This window comes from Ailuropoda melanoleuca, chromosome 3 (assembly GCF_002007445.2).
Source record: "Ailuropoda melanoleuca isolate Jingjing chromosome 3, ASM200744v2, whole genome shotgun sequence".
NCBI classification, from domain to species: domain Eukaryota; kingdom Metazoa; phylum Chordata; class Mammalia; order Carnivora; family Ursidae; genus Ailuropoda; species Ailuropoda melanoleuca.
This window is the reverse complement of record NC_048220.1, coordinates 106,598,052-106,620,177: the sequence shown is the minus strand read 5'-3', so window position 1 is coordinate 106,620,177 and position 22,126 is coordinate 106,598,052. Positions and strand designations below refer to the sequence as shown.

The 22,126-nt window shown below is 35.6% G+C and overlaps 1 protein-coding gene across 6 annotated transcripts in view; it reads right to left on the bottom strand.

The window, feature by feature from the left end:
• Positions 1–234: 234 nt before the first annotated feature.
• Positions 235–22,126, bottom strand: part of CSNK1A1 (casein kinase 1 alpha 1) — a 48,029-nt gene continuing 26,137 nt past the window's right edge. Inside the window, exons 5-12 of one of the 6 annotated variants that reach the window (XR_004624275.1) lie at positions 21,125–21,208; positions 16,731–16,870; positions 15,186–15,264; positions 13,912–13,986; positions 11,328–11,434; positions 10,156–10,304; positions 5,959–6,356; positions 2,937–5,244 (exon numbers count right to left, since the gene is read on the bottom strand). Coding sequence is in view for 4 of the 6 variants with exons in the window: in XM_011223550.3 (XP_011221852.1) it covers positions 2,914–2,921; positions 10,156–10,304; positions 11,328–11,434; positions 13,912–13,986; positions 15,186–15,264; positions 16,731–16,870; positions 21,125–21,208 (642 nt within the window). In the remaining 2 variants the exon portion in view is untranslated. The other 5 variants (XM_011223552.3, XM_011223550.3, XR_004624276.1 and 2 more) reach the window with 5 other exon arrangements.

Below are 22,126 nucleotides of genomic sequence, written 5' to 3'. Positions count from 1 at the left end.
TGCTACATATCCATTTGCTCCAAAAGAGGCTGTATCATACTACTGAATTTTCAGGACCAGGGAGTTTAGGGCACCCTTCTTACAAGTCCCACGGTTCACTCTACTCAAGCTAGAAGAACCCATTCTCTGTATTTCAGCAAATGTTAGGAAACACTAGCTTATTGCCTTGGGTTCTAAAATCTTGTTCGGTATTTTTATTACAATGGAATTAAGTTTATAATCATTACAGTATTCTCTGCTTGAAACATTTTAATTGTGTTGCAAGGCCTAGTAGAAATAGGAAAATCTCTTGCTATTTGTTGATGGAAAAAACAGTAAACACAAACCTCCAAAGCGTCATTTGCAGGCCAGAGTAGCATGAGCACAACCATATGGGAGGAGATATCCAGTCTCTCCCTTCATATATATTTTTTTATTTTCTTGTTATACCTTCCCAAAACAGAGACATTCAACAGTAGTTAGAATGGCCATCTCCCAACATTTAAAAAAAAACTGCACCCCCCAATGGGTGAACAAAGTAGAGTAGTAACCTAGAGTTCAGCTGGGTAAGCCACTGCGGAGCCTTAAGTGGTGAGGTCTTCCAATTTCAGAGTGATGTGTCTTCAACTTGTATCATCATTTTAGTGGAAAAACATAATTTAATTTTGGTGAAATGAGATTCATCTCCCGACAGGATTAGTAACAGCATTCACTGAATTTCACATTCTTCTTTTGTGAACTGTGAAGAAAATGAATGGTAGCTAGAAGATCAATGGGATTCCAGCTCCAGCTGCAGATGGAATGAAGATATACCAGGACAAAAACACCTATATTTTGATTTACAAAGCTAACAGCAGTTTTAAATCTGCAACTTAATTACAGACCAACTACACCACAACCTTTTCAAATGGCAAAAATACAAAAAAGTTAAGTGTTACAAAAATATTTCAGAAAAAGTGCATAGTCTAAGTGCATAGTAAATAAAAGCACTGAAAAATATCTTGCTAGAGGGAGTTCAGCTTGGAAAAGTTATTACCAAAGCTAAACATTTTTATTTTACACAAACTATACTCAAAAATAGCTTTATGAGACTGATTTCTGGCTAAAAGTATCAAAGGGTTTATTAGTCAAGAAACAAATACCTTAACTGACATGGGTGGATAGAAAAGAAACAAATAAGCTGCCTACCCCAAAAGTTTCGCACTCATTAAGATTTCTGCAGCGTGATGGTGCTAACAGATCCTTTAATAGCAGAATGTGGTAATCACGGGATTAATTATTGCTAAAGTAGTTTTAAAAAAGAAAAAAAAGAAATAAAACAACTTAAACCTGACACAATCTGACCAAACATGTGTCAATGTACAGTTTCAAGGTTATTTTTTACAAAATACCTACATTTACACAACAGGCGTCTGGCAGCATTTTCAGACAAAGGTTCTTTTAATTTATCCTGACATGCTATAAATGAATAAATTACACTATTGAAAGAATTACTGTCAATTAAGTTTTTCTTTCTCTTGGGTCAAAGAGAGGCAAGAAAAGAGTGCATTTAAGACTGAGAGGAAGCGCAGATAACTGAGGGAAAAAACAGGGGCTTAGGGAGGGTCAGCAATCCTATGAACCTCACCCGGTGGGATGCTCTCCAAGGTTAAGAATCCATCTGCTCAACTCCAATTAACAAGGAATTTAAAGAAAAACTACAAAATGGTAGTTAAACCCTTTAACGCTTTCATTCCTATTCAGAATCAGTCCAGCTGTGTAGTCTGAGGCTGCAGGAGTCCCACCGCCAGGCCCCGCAGCTGCAGCACTACGTACTGTGCCTGCAAGTCACTAAAAAAGGAAAAATGAAAAGAATGCCTTTCCCCTTCAGACCAAAAAAAAAAAAAAATTTTTAAATAAAAAAATCTGAGGAAAAGTTCTAACACTAAATCTAAAATGATTTGCAAAGGAATAGTATGTAACAAATGGCTTGAAGTAGTCTATTAAAAAATTGGGGAGATTTTGATTTCATAGTGAGTCAGCAAGGCATTTTTGTTGTTGTTTAAAAAAAAATCTCATTTCCTTACAGAAACAGTTTTTAGTTTTTAATGAACTTGTAAACAAAAAAAGCTCCCATTTCAAAATAAAAACAAAATCCCAGATCATATAGATGTTTACAGTGATTACATTTATCTAAGCAACATACATACATGTTCAGTTGTAAGATGTTAACTAAATTTCTGTGACAAATATGCTTTTTTTTTTTAATACCAAGAACATTATAGAGTTAATGCAGAGTCCTAAGGATAATCTAGTAGTCACTAAGTTTTTCTTAAGTCTTCACTTTAGATGCTGTTATTTCTAGCACAGGTAAGCAGGCAGAGTCTTTCGTTATGCTCAAACACTGGAATCTTTGGTTGCTACCATATCAGCTGGCTTGCAAACAAGAAGCCAACCATTTTAAGAATGTTTTAAGTGAACAACTTGCAAACCCCAGGGATGGATAAACCCTAAGAATGCACAATTGTGAGCATTTACAACCATCACAACTGTGGCTGAAGACTGTTCATGCCGTTCTTCTGAAATGAGATCTCAAAGCAGTATAGTTCAAAATAAAAGATTTTAACAAAAAAATTGGCATATGCACAATTTCTCCACCAATTTGTGTGTGTCAACCATTTAGTTAACTTTTCCACTTGAAAAAATGCAATAGAAAACTGGACACCATGTTTCACTATCTCAGTTAATATTCACAATTACAGCGGCTACAACTCGGACACGGCATCACCAATGCTGCCCAGAGCCAGTTTATACTGAAATTAAGTTCTTTACACCAAGTAAATGGTTGTTCACAACCACTGGCTAGTGTACATATGAACTAAAATTCCTAGATTTGGGGAGAAACAAATGCTGCTCCGATCATCTGCTCTGCTTCTTCTGTTCCTTGATTCATGCTTAGAAACCTGTTTAAAAAAAAAAAATCAAAAGAGAAAGAATGTTAAAATTCCAAGTTAAAAAATATTTTTTAAAAACTACACCCAAAATCGGGAAACTGGGTGAAACTGAGCTAATAATTACTTTAGAATGGTGACTCATGTTATTTTCATCTATTTGAAAAGGACTAGCTCAATTTTTCCAAACAAAAACCTTTTCTGTTCTGGATGCCTTTAGGTAGGAGTAGTATACAGTGAAATCAGTCTTCCCAGTCAGCATACAATTCTCAAGCTAGAGAATTACTGGTGATTCCAATGAGCCTGTTTTGTTTACTTCCGTATCTCTAGTACCCAGAGCATCTTATGTGTTCAAATATTTAGCAAAAGAATGGAAAATAGATTGCTTTGCCTTAAAAACTAAGAAAGTATGTATGTTTTAATCATACTATGTGCAGGAACCTTTCTGCACATTATTTCTGATACAAGTAAGGAACAACACGCTTTAATGATAAATGTATTCAACATATAACTGAATTATTCCACAGAACACAAACCTGGTAAGTATATGATTTTTATACAGAAACCATATACCTTTCAAAATTCTTTACTTCCATCAATTACATTAAAAAGGTGAGGCTTTGCCCCAGATTTGAAAATATAAACAAGTGAGGCCTTCTTTTTTTTTTTTTTTGGCTTTATTTACTTCTTAAGCCTTCCCACCCTATGAACACTACCCTCCTTCCATGTAACTAGACTCTAAGACTTCCACATCCAAGCAGATTTGAATAGAAAACAGCTTCAGGTAATAATAGCTGCATGTTTCAACTGTGGCTAAAGACCACTAGAGGAAATGCTGATCTTTATTACCTACAAGCTTTATCTATTGCTAAAGGCAGAAAGGAAATATGCCTACTTCTCAACAATGTGAAAATCCCATCAGTACCTCCTCCTCTCACCAACAGCCATCCTTCGAGGTGTCCATGACCCTTGGTGCGCTCCCTTGCCAACTCTTACACCTGCCTCATTTTAGCTCTTTCTAGCTCACTCCCATCTCTCACTTATTTAGCACTGAAACCATGTTTTTGTTAATCATAAACTTTTCCCTTTTTTGTGCTTCTCAAATATTTGTTGGACCATCTCCAATGGGCTTTGTGGGATAAATAATATGCTTCTATAATTTACTTTGCATACACGTATTCCCCCCTTTTCCAGGATAATACCAGACATTTATGCATCATTTCTTGGTTAATACTGTCTCACTTGTTAACCAGGAGTTTTTCCATTTGAGGGCAGAAAGTCATCTTCATCCATTTAAAAATATATCGGGCTAAAGACCTGAGGACAAACAAGTAAGTGTCGTACACTTCTCTCTCCCCCCACACTAACGGAGTAGGGACAAAATAGACCTTGTTGCCTACCCACATACTAAATTCATAAAGCAAATGTCAAAAACGAAGAACAATGAAGCTTTCTGAAAATGTACTTCACCACAAGGAGTATTACCTATTTGGTGTGTATTACTGAACAGAAATACCAAGGGGTAAGCTATAAAAAGAAAAGGCCGTCAAACCAAACCTGAATAAAATTTAAAGACCATATTCTGTAATCTAATTCCAATGTTAAAATACAGAGTATTATAAAGCAGATTAAAACTATGAATTAGCTAAAGAGAAATAACCCTTACCCTGATGACCATTTGAAGTCCCGCAATTATTCTTAAATATGATAAAGAAAAATGTTTACACTACAATGATTTATCATAGCTTGCTATGCAATTACATTACACTGAACAATTTAATTACTATGTTGAATATCCAAACAACTTTAAAATGGAAACCGCTGTCACTAACTAAAAAGAAAACTTGTTATATTGTCACTCAAAATATTAGAAAACTCTTGTCTTTAATACGGATAAAAATTATATCTAGATAAGAATTGTATATGTTCATCTTTTAATCTGATATTTTAGAAATTACTGGGTCAGTTAATGATTACAATTGCTTAGGGATCAGATAAAGGCTAGCCTAAAAATATTCCTGGTAGAAAAGAGCAGTCAAATCCAGATTTAACTCTTCAGATTGGCCAATGGTAGGATTCTCCACCCAGGGATCAATGTTTCTCCAGTGAATTATCCTAAGATGTTACTGCAAGTTTAAGAAAAATCTCAATGGGAGCATTCAGCAGGTATTCAACATTCAATCTTCAAGTACTAAGCATGCTTTTTCCCAGTGTGCATGAGTCCTTGATTTTTATCTTGTATTTAGGTGGTCTCTCCTGGCTTCTGGCTTCTAAAAGTCCCAAAATCCATCTTCACTGCAACAACAGTTAAAATAAGGAATGGATCCCCTTGCTCCTAAAAAAGAGGAAAAAACAAAGTTAAAACAGAGTTGGACGATCACTAGGACCATTGAGTTAATAGCAACATTTAAGTTTCTTTTCAAATCTTCAAAAGGGAAAAAATGTTTGTATTTATTTAATTAATGAGATTCTACCCCTTTACTCCACCAAAATCTGAAGAGTATATACTGGCTCTTATTTGTGAATTCACTTCAGATGTCCCTGATTTTTTTTTTTTTTTTTAAATAGAACCACAAACTAGTTCAAAGGGCTATAATAGTATGGCTTGCAAGTTTGTGATGGGCTTTTGAAATTTTTGGATTCTTTCAGAGTAGAAAACGTAACTTTTTAAAAGTAGTTTGAAGACAAAATTCATCTTCACAATGCAATGTCATTTATCAGTCAACTTTTCTACAGCATGCCTGTGTGGGTTTTTTGGTTGCATAAAAAATCAGAATCAAGCTTGGACAATTCTGAAACGGACTGGCACTATAAAAGTTAAAGAAGAAAAACAAAAACAACTACAACTTTTCCTATCTAACTAAACTAAAAATGTATTAAAAGTTGGGAAGGAAAGAAAATAGGTTTTATTTTTATCACTATGAATAAATGACAACTTAAGTATATAAGATACGTATTACTGCTAAACTGCCTTTTAAAAAACCAGATTAAGGACCTGATTTCTTTTGTCTTCCCTATTAATGAATTCTGAGATTGAACTTTAAAATACCTGTTAAAATTGATTCCTTCCCCAACTGGTAGATGGTCTGCATTATACACCACTGAGTCACAGCAACACTGTACTCTTCTAGGTCTTCTGTGTGGTATTCCTTCATCCAATCTGACAAGCTGAAGTTTCTGATGGGTCCAGCAAGCCTTGGAGATGTGGGCTTCAGATCACCACAAATCAATTCTTGCACACTCCTCTTCACTTCCTGTCGGGTGACTGAACTCTCTTCTCTCCAGTTGTACTGTCCAAAGTGAAAAAAGCTGACAAAAATTTCAGCAAGCAGATGCAGGTCCCTGGCACTTCTTTAGATTGAGCGTGTTCAGAGAAGATCAGTCTCCAGATATTTCAAGGTCTTCCCCTGTGATTTGGGTTACGTTGCTGAGTGACCAGCCACGTTCCTAGCAGCAATTGGTGAAGTCAGAAAAAGTTAAGCTAGACATAAATGGTAAGTGAATCCCAGTAAATACTGGAAGGTAATTCAAGGAAGACCATGGACATGGTAGGAGGATGTGATGGAAAATATTTCTATCTTTTGATTGTCAACAATCTGACATCCACATATATTATGATAAAACTACACTTAGTATCAATGGCTGGAATAGTAAACAGATGGATTAAGATGATGAGAAAAGGAATGTGAGGATCCAACTTTGGCTTCACTACCTTCCAAAATTCTCCCCATCTCTCACCTCAACTAAGGAAATGGTGAACTTAACTGCATTCTCAACATCCTAAAAAATATTTCCTTTTCCTTTAGTACTTCTTAAGTGTCTTGAAAAGTACTTTCCTGTTAATTACATATAGTTGAAGACAAGAATGTGAAATGAATTTCAAAGTGCCTTAGATGTGAATCTTTTATTTTTCTCGTTTTTAATATGTATAAAAACAGTAATTATAGGGGCGCCTGGGTGGCACAGCGGTTAAGCGTCTGCCTTCGGCTCAGGGCGTGATCCCGGCGTTATGGGATCGAGCCCCACGTCAGGCTCCTCTGCTATGAGCCTGCTTCTTCCTCTCCCACTCCCCCTGCTTGTGTTCCCTCTATCGCTGGCTGTCTCTATCTCTGTCAAATAAATAAATAAAATCTTTAAAAAAACAGTAATTATAATCTTGTGGCACATGAGCACTGCAAATTAATGCAGATCATAGTGTGCTTTACGAGAAATGCCTTGTTTCTTAGTCTTCTGATGGGCTTTGGAATGGAATATTTCAAAAATCTTTTCTTTAGAAAAATAATTAGGAAAGAAGTCTATCACATGTAATAAGCCCATCTTAGCCGAGTAAGGCAGACTTTAAAGAGTCTTTGGACATTCTTAGTGAACTGCTGAAACAACTTACACTTTTCCATGGAAGGAACACTTGATATAAATTTTTCAAAAAATAGAAATAATAATATAAAATAGGTTAGTCGATATCACCATTTGGGGGTTTTTCAGGAATAGATATTCCTGCATTATATAGCTCTACTTGCTGAAGATTCATTTAAGAAACTCAGTTCTCTGTGGAAAACCTCAGAGTATTACTCCGTGAATGTATTTAAAAAGCATCTTCTAAAATTTTAATTAGAAAAATGTACTAGGATATCATCACTGAAAGGATTTCTTGGAAACAGCAAAGCACTGAGCTACATCACCTCTTCCTTGAATAAAAAAACGACTGTAGTGAACCCTGAGAGAATATGCTTTTAAACACCCTTAGTAGAGACTGTAATCAGGAAAAAAGTAACCTAGAGCGACTGTCTTCAAACTCCAGACTTCATAGAAGATTTCTTAACAGATGGCACAGATAATGGGGTTGGTGTTAGGGAAATAGGCTCCCCATACTCATTTCATGCCACGCTCAAACCTGCTATATACTTTCATAGCTTTACACATAGGGGGTTTCATGTAATATTTGCTCGGAGCACTAAGCTCTATAACCAAAATAAATGTTTTCCTGAAGTCAAAGATCAAATACAACTTTGTTGTCTGTATTCTGTGGCACGGCACATTTTAGTAGCAAGCAGTAGTTCACTTGGAATCAAATTATACTACCTCAAAATGTTTCTCTGAAAGTAATCAATGGTAAGTGACACGTTTTGTGGAAAGTCCAATTCTTATTTTACAAGTTGGTGTTTATGTAATAATTTGTATAAAACTTGGGTCTAACACTGCTATGAAAATTTTGTAAGACTTTCTTTTCTTTCTTCTTCCTTCCCCCACCCCCCAAGTAAACTCTACCGCCAATGTGGGGCTTGAACTCATGACCTTGAGATTAAGAGCCACATGCTCTACTGACTGAGCCAGCCAGGTACCCCAAACATCTTGTAAGATTTTTAACTTGCTTTTATGAAAAATATTACAATACAAAATTAAGGATTAAACTTAAGTTTAATTACAATTTCTTTCCAAGGAAACATACTAACTCAGTGGATCCAACTTCTCATCTTTAAGACCTAGATAAGGCAGGATAAAAATTCTGCTTGTTTATTGAGAAAGAGACACACAGTAAACTAACAATGGAACTAACTCAAAATTAGGGAATTCTTTCTGAAAGCTGCTGAATGCCTGAAGTGAAATGTTCTAGGTCAGATGAGATTTCAATCTAATTTTAGTTCTAGAAACTACAACTCATGATGATCCTATTATCCCAGCTAGCTATAGGCAAAAATTGGTTTCATTTTATGAAAAAGGCAAATACTCTATAGATGTCAGGTATATCAAGTGCTAAGTTTAGAACATTACATTGGTAGGACCATTTCTTAGAAACACCAGCTAGCAACCTACCTCATTAAGAGCCTGGCACTGTGATTAGTCCATACAATGATTAAAACACTCAAAAGGGACAACTAAGTCCCAACTGAGATGCAAAGGCAAGCATTAGTGTTTGCTACCCTGAGCTGAAATTTCATCATCTAAGGAACCCCATTACATTAAGCCTTCAACTATGAATCCTTCCCAAATACAGAAACATGGAAGAGAAGAATCTCAACTTCATTCCTAATAGATGAGCTGCTGGGATGAGGATGACATCGGTGAATTATACTTCTTGAAAAGTATCCTCAAATTAGGGTCTATTTTTAAATTACAAAATTTTTAAAATACAATCCTAAAAATATAGACCAAAGAAGACTAAATTCAGACTAGAGCAGTCATTCAGAAATTAAATAATTAGAAACCAAAGACCAAACTTTACCTGCCCACCACTTCCAGAAAGTAGGCAGGTATCAGGAGGTAAGCCCCAGAAAGGGGAGAAAGAAAAACATACAAAAACCATGAAACACTGGAGTCGAACTGTATGGCAACAGTGACAAGAATGGAGCTGTGCCCTAACAGTTCTACTCCTCAGTAGCACCAAGAGTGCCACAGGGAGAAAGGAAATAGACTAGCAGTTCAGTGGCATTTGCCCCAGTTTTCTTTTCAATTTGCAAAGCCTAATTGCAGGATTCAATTCCACAATGAACCCCCAGACCCTGAGTATTTGCAAGATTTTATAAAATAAAGCCCAAAACAAAAGAACGGTTTTGAAATTAAGAACCTTACATAGTTAAATAGCAACTAAAAAAGAGAGATCTGGTTTTTGAGTAGGAAAGATGTGTCGAGCTTTTCAGTTATTTGAGCATTTAAGAGCGCAAATGAGATGCTCTGCAACTGAGAAGATAGACACTTCGGGGGCAATGCCAGACTCACCTCTGGAAATTAGATCATGTTCACAATTTTCTACTTTAAATGCTAAAGCATTAACATGCAAAAAAAAAAAAAAAACTTAACACTGTTAGTCTGAAAGAAAGTCCAAATACCATGGCTAACCAGATTCATTATTGAAAATCAACAAGTGTTAGGTCTAGGATTTTGGATTGATTGATTATACCATATTCCCAACACCAAATGTTTATTTTGGAAAGGTTAATGAATGAGTAAAAAAGATGCAGTTGTTAAAAATGACCCAAAATCCCAAGAGAAATGATATAATATATATATATATATATATACACACATATATGTATATACAAATACATATACATATATATATGAACAAGGACATTTGGGTTTAAAGTTAGTAGTCAAATTTTCCAAGGACGTCTTTTTTTAAAAACACAGAGCCAAATTTTTACTTATTTTAAAACCACCTCCTCGATCTAACACTGTTAGAAATGAATGAATTACCCAATTTTGTGTTCAATTTGTTCCCTGTAACGTCACTTGGTTCTTGGCTACTAACCTTTCATGTTACTCTTGGTTTTGTCAGTTTGCTTGCCTGTGGGGGTTTGGGCCTGCTGACCCTGCCCACTTGAAGAGGCTGCCTGCTGTGCTGCTTTCTGCTTTAACATTGTCCAATCAAATGTGTAGTCATATTGGTGGTTCAGGGTCCTGGAAAACATAAAATGATATGTTAATCCTTTAATAATAGAGTCTAGTTAAATACTCTACTGAGCTTTCAAGACAGTACGGACACTTTTTAAGAACATGATAGTATTTTCTCATAAGTATGTAGCTTCTAAAAGACTTCATTCCATATACATGACTTTTTAACTGTTCAGTTCATTAATTCCACTTTTTACAAGTCACAACTGAAGGAAAATGGTGTCACCACTTCAGTCTGATATATTCATTAAGAATCAATATTCTCATCTTTCAGAAAGAAGCTGCTTTTAATACTTTCTTGAAAGAGGCAGGGGAGTGGGAATGAACGGCAGCATGAACAACAAAAACAATGAAGTGTCAAGTGGTCAATTATTTAGGGAACCATCCAAATAGGAGGTACCTTCTAAGAACAAATCAGAGTAAGCATATGAACGAAAGCCTGTGGGGGAGATGTGTAAGCTGGTGGCTTGGAAAGGAAGACTTTTCTGGGGTTAGAGAATTACCCCCAATTTGTATCCTCTTCCAACTAAGATTTTGGGCCACATGTACTTTATTTCCCCTCTGTTCGAGACCAATTCTGGGTTGCACCTTGGGAACCCTAGAGCCTGAGGCCTGCCTCCACACAATCACAGATCCCATAACTATCAATTTTAACTGCTGTTAATTTTGTTATTAAATAGGGTTCTGTAGCAAAGCTGGAGAGTTACAAGTGCCACCAATAATCATTTCTATCTAATATGAATGGCAACTATCGTGGAAAAGTTAGATTCCACTTGGAGTCTGAGTCAACTGTTTCTCCATCCCAAATTAAAATAATTTCAAGCACATTTGCACCACAATGAAAACATGCCAAACTCAAGTTTCTTTCTTTCTTTATATTATTTTTTTTCCAAACTCAGTTTCTTAATATGTTATTCATATGGGTTAGACCTGCTTTTATTTGCTACTTGTCAGAACAGATGTGTTGGATGGATTTAACCAATTTCCCTCATTAGAGACTACAGTCTTAAAAACACCTGAAGAACTGACCTGAAAAGAATGCGGAATAGCTGCCTCAGATACATGTAATCCGGGGCTTCCTCAAAGCGCAGCCCACGACAATAGTTTAAGTACATGGCAAATTCTGCAGGAAACCCCTACAAGTTCAAGAGTTAAAACACAAAGTAAAAAAACAAAAAAATTTATTTAAGGCAGAAAAATAAATGTATTTAAATACAAGTAAAAATTGTTTCTGAGAAGAGTGTTTCACTACTTTGCCATAAGATCTGAGAACTCAACTAAGTATAATATGACTTAGTATCCTCATAAATCCTGACCACCTCATCATGTATATTTTTTAATATTGGCAGAGGAAACGTGGATCCTCTCCCTACAGCACTATATTCTTAAATAATCTGGATATCCAACCTGTTATCATTTTATCAATGGCAAATAATTCAATGGCAACAATGAACAAATGACCAAATGGAGGCCAGTAAGGTTCTTTACCGCAACAGGACAGTGAACTGACACTTTCTCCCCCAACTCTGTAATTACTTTTTTTGGGGTAAGAGAATATACCTATTCAAACAGAAAAGTAAAATCACCAAGAGTACAAACATACAGTGCAACCGCTGTTGTGATACAGATCAATCCAATGGTTTGTCCTACGAACAGAGTTTGCCTTTTCTTTTTTCTGTAACTGTTACTATACTGCATATTAACGTATTCTGCTCTTCCACTAACATTATATTGCAATTATCCCTCTGTATTATTTCCAACCTCTTCATAAGCTTCTGAATGGCTGGATAATATCCAGACCAGTGAATACACCATATTAACCTGTTCCCTATAACTGGACATTAAAGCGTTTAAAATTTTTCTTTCATAAACAATATTAGTAAGTACACCTGTGGGCATAAACTTTTTACATGCTTAGTTTCTTAGGAAAGATTCTCAAAACTATATATAAAACATCTTTAAGCCTACAGATATTAACCACCAAAAGATTTTGCCAGCAAAAATGTAGAAATGCAAAAAATTTTAACAAAAACCCCTATACACTGCCTCGAGTATATATGAATGTGAAGGGTTATAAGAAATAGTCTCTTCCCACAACCTTCAAATTTTGAGGAATTTCTCACATGCAGGAGGTTAAGGTGGGATAGAATTGACATACTTGCAAAATTTATTTTTACTCACTGCACAGATAAAAACAGATTTAATTTTCATGCTACTTCACTGTTCAAGAGTGGACAGCTAAAACCTTTTAAGTGATAAATACACTATACATTTTAGTTAAATGCTTAACACAACTTTAAAATTTTTAATATACATTCATGGTCTGTAGTAATAGTAAACAGCATATACCAAAATGAACTTGCTTTTATGTGTATTACAAATGGAGCTAAACAACTACAACTAAAAGTCAAATAGCTTACTTCATGAATGGCTACCTTATGAGAACAGGCAAAACCTTATTAACAAAAGAAAACTACCAATATCATGAGTATTACAGATATCAAGTAAGTAGTTACCAGTGGACCATGGTGACTAGACACAATCTCACTACCTTATAGTAATACTAATATTCCTTGTTCACTACATCCTCGATCAATTATATATGGCTAATCCAGAAAGACCTAGTTCATTATTTCTAGGTCAAAATTAAGACATGACCACAAAGCAGACAATGTACTAACCCTCCCTTTCCTTTCCTGTAAAAATGGCTGACTTTTCCAGTAATCCAAATGAACCATTATGGTGCATGGATATAGTAGTGTATAGAAAACATGTTTTACTTCCTGAAGTATACAGATTTTAAAGTTATTTGGGTACACTACAACACATAAACATTTTATTCATTGACCTAAAATGTATTTTGTATTTTAAAACGAGTCCCCAGAGAGTCTCAGAAAAGATGATAGTCTCTTACCCAACCCAAACCCTCCTTTACTGTAGATCTAATCTGTGACAGGGAGACATAAAAACATCACCTCTCCCCCTTCCACAAAGTACTATTTCAACACCATGTTCACTTCCCTCTTCTAACACCCAACTATATAATTATATATTGTTTCCTAATAATTTCAAGTACACAATTGTCTCAGAGATGACCGTGTGGTTTTCTTTCAATGGAAAAGACCATTGTTATCCATCATGACACGGCTACTTCTCCATTCTCAACTTACAGGCTTCTTGAACAACATTTGAGATTTCAGGGAAATGAGCCTGACTCAAACTGTCATCTATATTGTTGGACATTGGTTATTTTGGTTATTTTGGATTAGCTGTGATCTGACAACTGTCAATATCCTTTCTTTACCAGCACCAGTTTCAGGATAAGGAGAATATTTCCTAATTTTTTCATGAGTTGGTAAGGCTCCACTAGAAAACTTTACCTGCCCTCTTCTTCTTCCTCTAAGTTTTAACAAATTATAGGGCCCGAACAAACCAGAAACATAAAATGCTTATTTAAAATGACCCATAAGTTCAAGCCACTCTTAAAGATACTTAGAATTATCAAAACATACATTTAAAATGGTAAATAGCTAACTAACAGGATGTTTAAAAAGTTCCAAACTTCTTGGATTATTTATATTGAAAAAAAAAAAAAGCCATCATGCACACTCACCTTACATAAAACTTCAACAGGAGTGGACATCTTCTTTTCACTAATCTTTTCGTATTTTTGCTTTTTTGTTGCAGCCTGTAGAAAATAAGAATCAAACCACATAGACATATTCAATACTACCGAGAAGAACCTCGTTAGTTTAACCCACCAGTCATAAATGTAAACTTGAGATTCAAGAGAAATCATAACCTAAAATAAATCAAAGTACAATATACCAAAATATACCCGCCCTCAAACTGTTAGCTTTTTATATGAGTTTCTACTTTAAAAACATGTTCACCTGTTAGGAATGGGTGAGTCTATCAAGAACATGATTTAAGTAAAAATGGGTCAAGTTAAATTTAAAATGAGTTTTCACAACTCATATTCGACACAAGCGCAAAGGTGTAAGTAGATCAATACCAAAAACAGTGTGCATCATTTAGTAACATTATTAAGGGAAGTCAAAATTTTTCCAATGTAAAAATAATTCATACTGGATAGAGCTATCCACACAAGCACCGAGCAACTGTCTAGTTCACAGATAATAAATACAGGGACCATTTTCCATTAAAGGACCAATAAAGTATCAAAATAGCCTTTAAATTCTAGGACGGTGAGTTATCATTAACAGGTGAGTTATCATTAACAGACACAAAAGTCAAGGTGAAACTCCTAATAGAAACGAATGTTAGGATAATTAAGTAAGATAGCTAGTATTTCTAGAAGAACCAGTTTTACTAAGCATAAAAGTATACATTTTCAACATACTGGCAATACATCAAATTGAGAAAGCCTCCACCTTTAATTAGCCCATGTCAATTTCCATTCTGATAAAACTACTGGTTACAGTGGGTACCTACTTAGTGTCCCAAAGGAAATTGTTCTTTAGGCCTGACTATGGGATTCCATTAACTTAATTCTTGCTAAAATGATCAGATTTTATTTCCCTAATAAAAGGTAAAAAATATGGGGTGCCTGGGTGGCACAGCGGTTAAGCGTCTGCCTTCGGCTCAGGGTGTGATCCCGGCGTTATGGGATCGAGCCCCACATCAGGCTCTTCTGCTGTGAGCCTGCTTCTTCCTCTCCCACTCGCCCTGCTTGTGTTCCCTTTCTCGCTGGCTGTCTCTATCTCTGTCGAATAAATAAATAAAAAGCTTTAAAAAAAAAAAAAAGGTAAAAAATAAAATAAATTCACTCTCAGAAAGCCTCATTTGAAAGTGATCTTAGGAGTTCATCTCCAATATGTATTTTTATTCTTAAAACAAAACACTGGTAACGGGAGTCTCATTTACCTTTAGTCCTTGCCATGGCAGGCTGGTTCTATTAAAATACATCAAAACATATCCTAATGATTCCATGTCATCTCGGCGGCTACAAAAGAAAATGTAAAGTTATGAGCTGGAATTATTATGGAAAACGTGAAAGAAAGGCAGGTACACAAGAAGTTTTCTCAAGTGAGGGGAAAGAGCAATTTGGTGGCTTGTGAAAGGTGCTTAAAGTTCAAAAAAAAAAAAAGTTCATAAAGAGTTGTACTTCTAAACAAAAATTTCTCCCAGAATACGAAATTATAAAATTCAACACAGTCCTGCAATTTAATTTCTAAAGAGCAAAAAGGATTTAGCTCAACAACTTTCTAAATGAAGTTAATGAAGATGGAAGAACAAAGTAGTAGGATACTTTTAAGTTTTGCAGAAGCTTATAAAAGAACTTGATGGCGGGGGCGGGGGGAGGTGCCTGGGTGGCTCAGTCATTAAGCGTCTGCCTTCGGCTCAGGTCACAATCCCAGGGTCCTGGGATCGAGCCCCACATCGGGCTCTTCCTCTATGTGCTTGCTTCTTCCTTTCCCACTCCCCCTGCTTGTGTTCCCTCTCTCGCTGTCTCTCTCTCTCTCTCTGTCAAATAAATAAAATCTTAAAAAAAAAAAAAAAAAGAACTTGAGGGATGCTGAAATATATTAACATGTTAAAGCTAATTAAACATCTATAACATTTCCAAGCTTAAAATTCTTCTCTTGAGGGGCGCCTGGGTGGCACAGCGGTTAAGCGTCTGCCTTCGGCTCAGGGCGTGATCCCGGCGTTCTGGGATCAAGCCCCACATCAGGCTCCTCCGCTAGGAGCCTGCTTCTTCCTCTCCCACTCCTCCTGCTTGTGTTCCCTCTCTCGCTGGCTGTCTCTATCTCCGTCAAATAAATAAATAAAATCTTTAAAAAAAAAAAAAATTCTTCTCTTGAAGTTCCCTAACCTGAAACCATATCATTTATCATTTCTATGCCTGTTTTATGGAGCAAAAACAGACTGATAAAAGATGAAGGAAGACGAAAAACCAGAAAAAATGGAAAACAGAAAAAGAAAAAAGATCATGACAATGTTTACCTCAATCCAGATCCTATTAATTCATGTAGGAGTGAAAGGGTAGAACATGAGATGGCCCACCAACCCCCTCTTGGTCCATCAGGACTCAGACACCATTTTCCTTGTGAAAATAAATAACTAATACATTCTTCTCCAAAACTTAAATTACTAAAATATAAAAAGTCCAAGATCAGCATTAAGAAAATAAGTACTGTCTCCAGCTGCAAAAAAATAAACATCAAGATAAAACTGCATGTATGCTAACTTTCCATCATGCAGTATTTTCTCCCCAAGAGACAACCTTCAACAAAGAAAATAAAAGATCTCTCATTTAATTGGCTTCTCAGCACTGACTAAAGCCAACAGGTAAAAGGATTAACAAGTGTCCTTCAAATCCTCAGCCAAGAGAGGTCTTTATATATCATAAAAAACCCTTTAGCGACTCTTGCTATGGATCCGATAAACACATTCATTTTTCAAACTCACCTCTGTTCAATACCAAGATGTGCATTGATGCTAGCATATCGGGCAGTGCCAGTGAGATTTTTATCTTCTCTGTATGGTATGTGTTGCCTTGTCCTGTTGTCTCTGTACTTTTTGGCCAAACCAAAATCAATAAGGAATAACTTTAAAAGAAAATAAAGGGATATTAGGTTTCCAACCTTATTCAACTGAACTGCTTTTTATTCATTAAATGGCATTTCTACTATCTTGTTTAATTATATCAAAATAAAGTATCATAGGCAGAAAACATGAACAAACTTAACACTCTAATAAGCTTCTACCAGTCCTCATCAATAAATCAAGTTAAAAAAAAATACAGTTGAGTGGTTGATCCTTGTGAGCTGAACCAACTTCACAGGCCCAGTTTACTATACACTCAGGAGCCTGTCCTTAGAAAAGTAGTGGAGAAATATATACATGCTTGATAGCAAGAGGTGACAAGTGTGCTGTGTGCCATGATGAAATCTGACATCCTGTTACTGTTGGTAAACAAGCATGAGGTTTCAAAAACTAAGCAAACTATCTGGAATTCTTCCATTTTACAAAGGTCATTCTTCATTCAGTATGCCAACAGAATGTTCACTATTTAAAATAACTCTGAGAGTTTGATATTGACAACAAAACCAAGATTTTTATTAACAAAAAAGGAGGATTTTTTTTTTAAAAAAAGCATGCATTACATTCTACTACTTCCCACTAACATTTATCCATGTATCAGGTTAAACTTCTGGGAAATACAGTAAGTTGATAAAAAATCTTTAAAAAGTACTAAGTATTTATTTATATCAAGATAACTTAAAAATAGCAGTTCAAAGGAGCTAACTAAAAACCAGATTAGTATTTTAGAACAAAATACTGTTTAGTGCTGTCACAGGGAATAAGATATTCATTTATAATGCAGCTAATTTTTAAAAGTGAGTGAGGTTTATTCTCCAAGATTAACACTTAAAAGAAGGAAAAACCTGTTTCTGATCAAAAAAAGAAAAAAGGGGCGCCTGGGTGGCACAGCGGTTAAGCATCTGCCTTCGGCTCAGGGCATGATCCCGGCGTTATGGGATCGAGCCCCCACATCAGGCTCCTCCGCTATGAGCCTGCTTCTTCCTCTCCCACTCCCCCTGCTTGTGTTCCCTCTCTCGCTGGCCGTCTCTATCTGTCAAATAAATAAATAAAATCTTAAAAAAAAAAAAAAAAGAAAAAGAAAAAAATCCAAAATATATTCATATTTACCTACCTTCTAAAGCAAAATAATCTTCAAATTTTAGTCTTGATCATAAATTCACTTATTAAAGTTAAGTTTACAAAGATTATCCAACAAGGCAGGTCTATGTGGACTTACAGCATTTAGCCCTAGACTTTTTTCCCCGTTATGCCTACATTTTGTAGTTCTTCTTTCCATTAAGTAGACTTTGGGTCTCTTCTGCCCTGTTTATAATCTGTGATGTCCTAGGAAACCTGTCACCTAGTCTACTAGGGTCTGTATAAGAATAAATAGACTGATTTAGGTGAAAAGATGTGATCAAATGCCTCTCTTAGGAGGATAAACACTTCTATCGAGGGGTACCTGGCTGGCTCAGTCGTAAGAGCATGAAGAGCATGAGACTCTTAAACTCAGGGTGTGAATTAAGAGCTCCATGTTGGGCATAGAGAGTACTTAAGAAAAAAAAAAAGGAAAGAAAAGAAAAGAAAAAGAAAAAGAAAAACACTTATCACCAGGGAGGCACTGTACCCTAACCTTAACTGGACATGGGATGGGAAAGACATAGAGGTTTGAGCTTGTGTCACCAACGTAACAACGAGGTAACTTATTTTCACCTGGTCTACTATGAAAGAATGAAGATCAAATTTTTTGTAAAATGCAACTGGATGAGAGCTCTCTAGTAAGATTAAATTCACTTCCTCAGCAATCACATTATTATACGTCTATGAGAAAGTTAGTCTTATAAAACACAAAGAGAAATAAAGCTCACACTCTTAAGTTTCTCTTGATATGAAAATGGGCTCAGCATACAAATATTAAAATGAGCAATATACATTTCTGTTAAGCAAACCAAAAATCTGAGTCACACTGAAAAGAAAACAAGGCAAAAACAGACATAAAAGGACACCCAGCTTCATAGTATTTTTTAAAACATCCCTAAGAATTATGTGGGTTTTAAATAAAAGGAGATTAGGACACAGACTCTCCTCTTTTAAAGGGTATTTTCTGGGATTGCTTCTTTTAATACTTCAAAATAGAGAAGATAGGAACAACTCTGACATGATTATAACTGATAGTTTCATTCCTGTCTAAGTCTACATTCAGTAGCTCCATGTGCAACTCAATAACCAGACATTTTCTCACAACCTTTTTAAAAGATTTATTTTATAAAAACTCAGTGTTCACTAGAGTTCTTTCCTTCCACAACTCTAAGGGATGAAATTAGTTTATTAAGAAAACAAAAACGAACTTCTCGAATATCTCCAACTTTAATATCAAAACAAAAAACTACAAAACAAATCAACTCTTAAGTTTTCTCTTATAAAAACAGAGTCAGGAAAGATAATTTCACTGCTAAACAAAGCTACCTTATTTTAAGAGCAAACAACTGAAGAGGAAGATTTTTCAAAATAAAAAAAAAATCTAAATCTCTTGGTAGTTCATCATCTTCTGGTACCTATCAAGCTTCTGTAGTAGCCCTCTCTGCTTTGAATTTAAAAATATAAACATAATGGAAGTGTTTACATGACACCACAGGATACCAAAGATACAACCAAACAGCTGTAAATATATAAAGGAAGAACCAAACAAGGAAAAGTCAATATTCAGTTAGTCATAAGATAATGTATTTTTTATAGGTTTGCATATGCAAAAAGAAGTCTCATTTCTTTGGTGGGTCAAGCTGCTTTCCTGTGGATCTGTATCTTGTGTTCCATGTAAAATTAGTGCCTGTTTCACAGAATGCAGCCTGTTCTTCAAAGGCATGTGGGAATGAGTTAATGTGGGACATACTGGGGTAGTAACTCCATCCAGCAGCGGTGCACTTCCCTCAGAAACACTATCACTAATTTTAGTTGTTAGTGTATCTAGCAATTTTTCTCTTAACCAGGGGCCACATCTCTTTGCCCTTCCAAAAAAATTCACAACATCACTTTTCTTCACAACCCAGCTAACCTTTATGTAGAGAAAATTTATGGAAATTATTAAACGATTATGCTACAAAATATAAATGTGTGAATGAATGGATAAGCAAAATGGGGCACTAGATGCTTGATAATGTACCTAATCACCCAGCAACCCCCCTCCCCACCCCCCAACTAAGAATCAGTTACAACTGTTATTTCTTCAGTAAGGTTGAATTTCGGAAATCTATTTAACAGCAGGAGAAGATGGTACCTGGAATACTGCTGGGCAGTATGGAAAAGGATCAACTGATCACCCAGATGATGTATGTGGTACAAAGTATGGAACACACTTTGAAACTACAAAGTATGCTCATACACCAAATACAACTTTTCTCTCTTGATTACTCATGCCAATACTTCCTTTTCAGTATATACTAAATTGAATGATGAAGATTCATTTATTTGCTCAAGAGCTTAATGAAGCTCACTAACTTCTATGAAAGTAAAAGAAAACGTGAAGAGTTCCACCTACACAAAAAAATTTTTTAAGAAAATTACTGGGGTACTTATTAGCCTGCCAAACACTAAATCATCAGGTTATGCATTCCTTTAATTTATCTAATGTGTTATTAATTGGTAATTGGTAAGTGCTTCAATGTTAATGTTATATTGTTAGACTGCAATGTCTTCTAGTGCCAGAGCAAACAATGCTCTTTCAGCATCTCATGCCGTTTGGTTGAAGCTGGAGAATTCACAGATTGAGGAAAATCAATTCTAGAAACACTAGATCTCAAATCTGATCTACACTTACCTGAAGTTCACTAGGGAAGGGGAAGAGAGTTGAGGCAGAATATATTCATCATACAGCGCTGATGCAACTGAATTTAGATATATTTCATGCATTAAGTTCTGCAACTCCAAATACATTTTTAAAAACTAAACAGTCTATTCTCAAGTTTACCATTAGACAAAGAATTTCAATACTCGACCAACATATCATTTCCTCATGTGGATGTTAGAGATCTCAACATAATCCTGTTTTCATTTAGATTTTCTCTAAACTTTACAAATTTTAAGCAAAAGCCACAAAAAAACCCATCTTAGTAATGTTACATGTTTGCCAAGTATGTCTGAATAATGCCAACGTAAGAGATGCTCGAGCAAGATCTACATTCTCCAGAATTAAAACAGAACAAAAATAATCAAAATAAAACAATAAAAAAGAAAAGCACATGAATTTGGGATTGAGGTTGGAATAGGAGACAGTTTCAGACCTGGTTTAATCCTGAGAAAGATGGGTCCTGAGAAGTACTAACAGTCATGCTTCTTTTCCTCTTCCCCACTGGAGATTCTAAACACTAAACAGACAATAGAGGGTGGCAGTGCATCAAACAGTATTGCTTACATTGCAACAATGGCCGGCGCAGACAGGCAACACCGAGGCATTAGAGAAAGAACAGGGTAGCCAAATGCCATCCTTCTTCCACCAAGCACTGTAGCTTCTCAGTTTTCCAAATAAGAATCACATGCTCAAGAACATTTGAATTCTGGAAAATACTCAAGTTTTTAATGCCACTATATTGTGTCACTGCCTGAATCAGGGATAGCAATGGTGACATTTGGCTCTTCAATTTTTATATCAAAAATGGGGAATTTGGCTCTGCAGTATTTGGTATCACAATCTGCCCTTCCCCCAAGAAAGACTGTACAGGGGAAAAAAATCTTCAGTAAGGAAGAGGTAGAAGGCATTTAGTCACCTCAAAATTGGTTTTCATAAGCATGCAGGGCTGATTACTGGAAGAGATGAACAAATTCACTAAGATTGGAGTGGTCACTCCTAAATATCAAATTCAGAACAATTTTCCAAGTAAGAAATTTGACTTAAAAAAAAAAAAAAAAAAAGAAAAAAGAAAACCTCAAAAGCCCCCCCACTCTTTTTTCCCCGTGAATAGAAAACTACTAGAACAAGCTACCAAAGAATCCAGTCTCAGAAAACTGGCGTTTTTTCAAACTACAATACAGAAAGAAAACACTAAAAACCAACTACATAAACAAAACACTAATCTAAAATGTTCAAGAACAACATTTAGAATTTGAATCTTAAGTGAAACACTGCACTTCTACCCTAGGGTCTCTCTGAACTGTATTAACAGCAAGCAGCTCCACAGTTATTTGTTTTTATTATTATTATCTCTAGAGAGGACACAAGATCCTAAAAAAGTTTCATCACAGGGCAAACTGGACATCCTAACACAACTACGTAATGAACAAGCTAT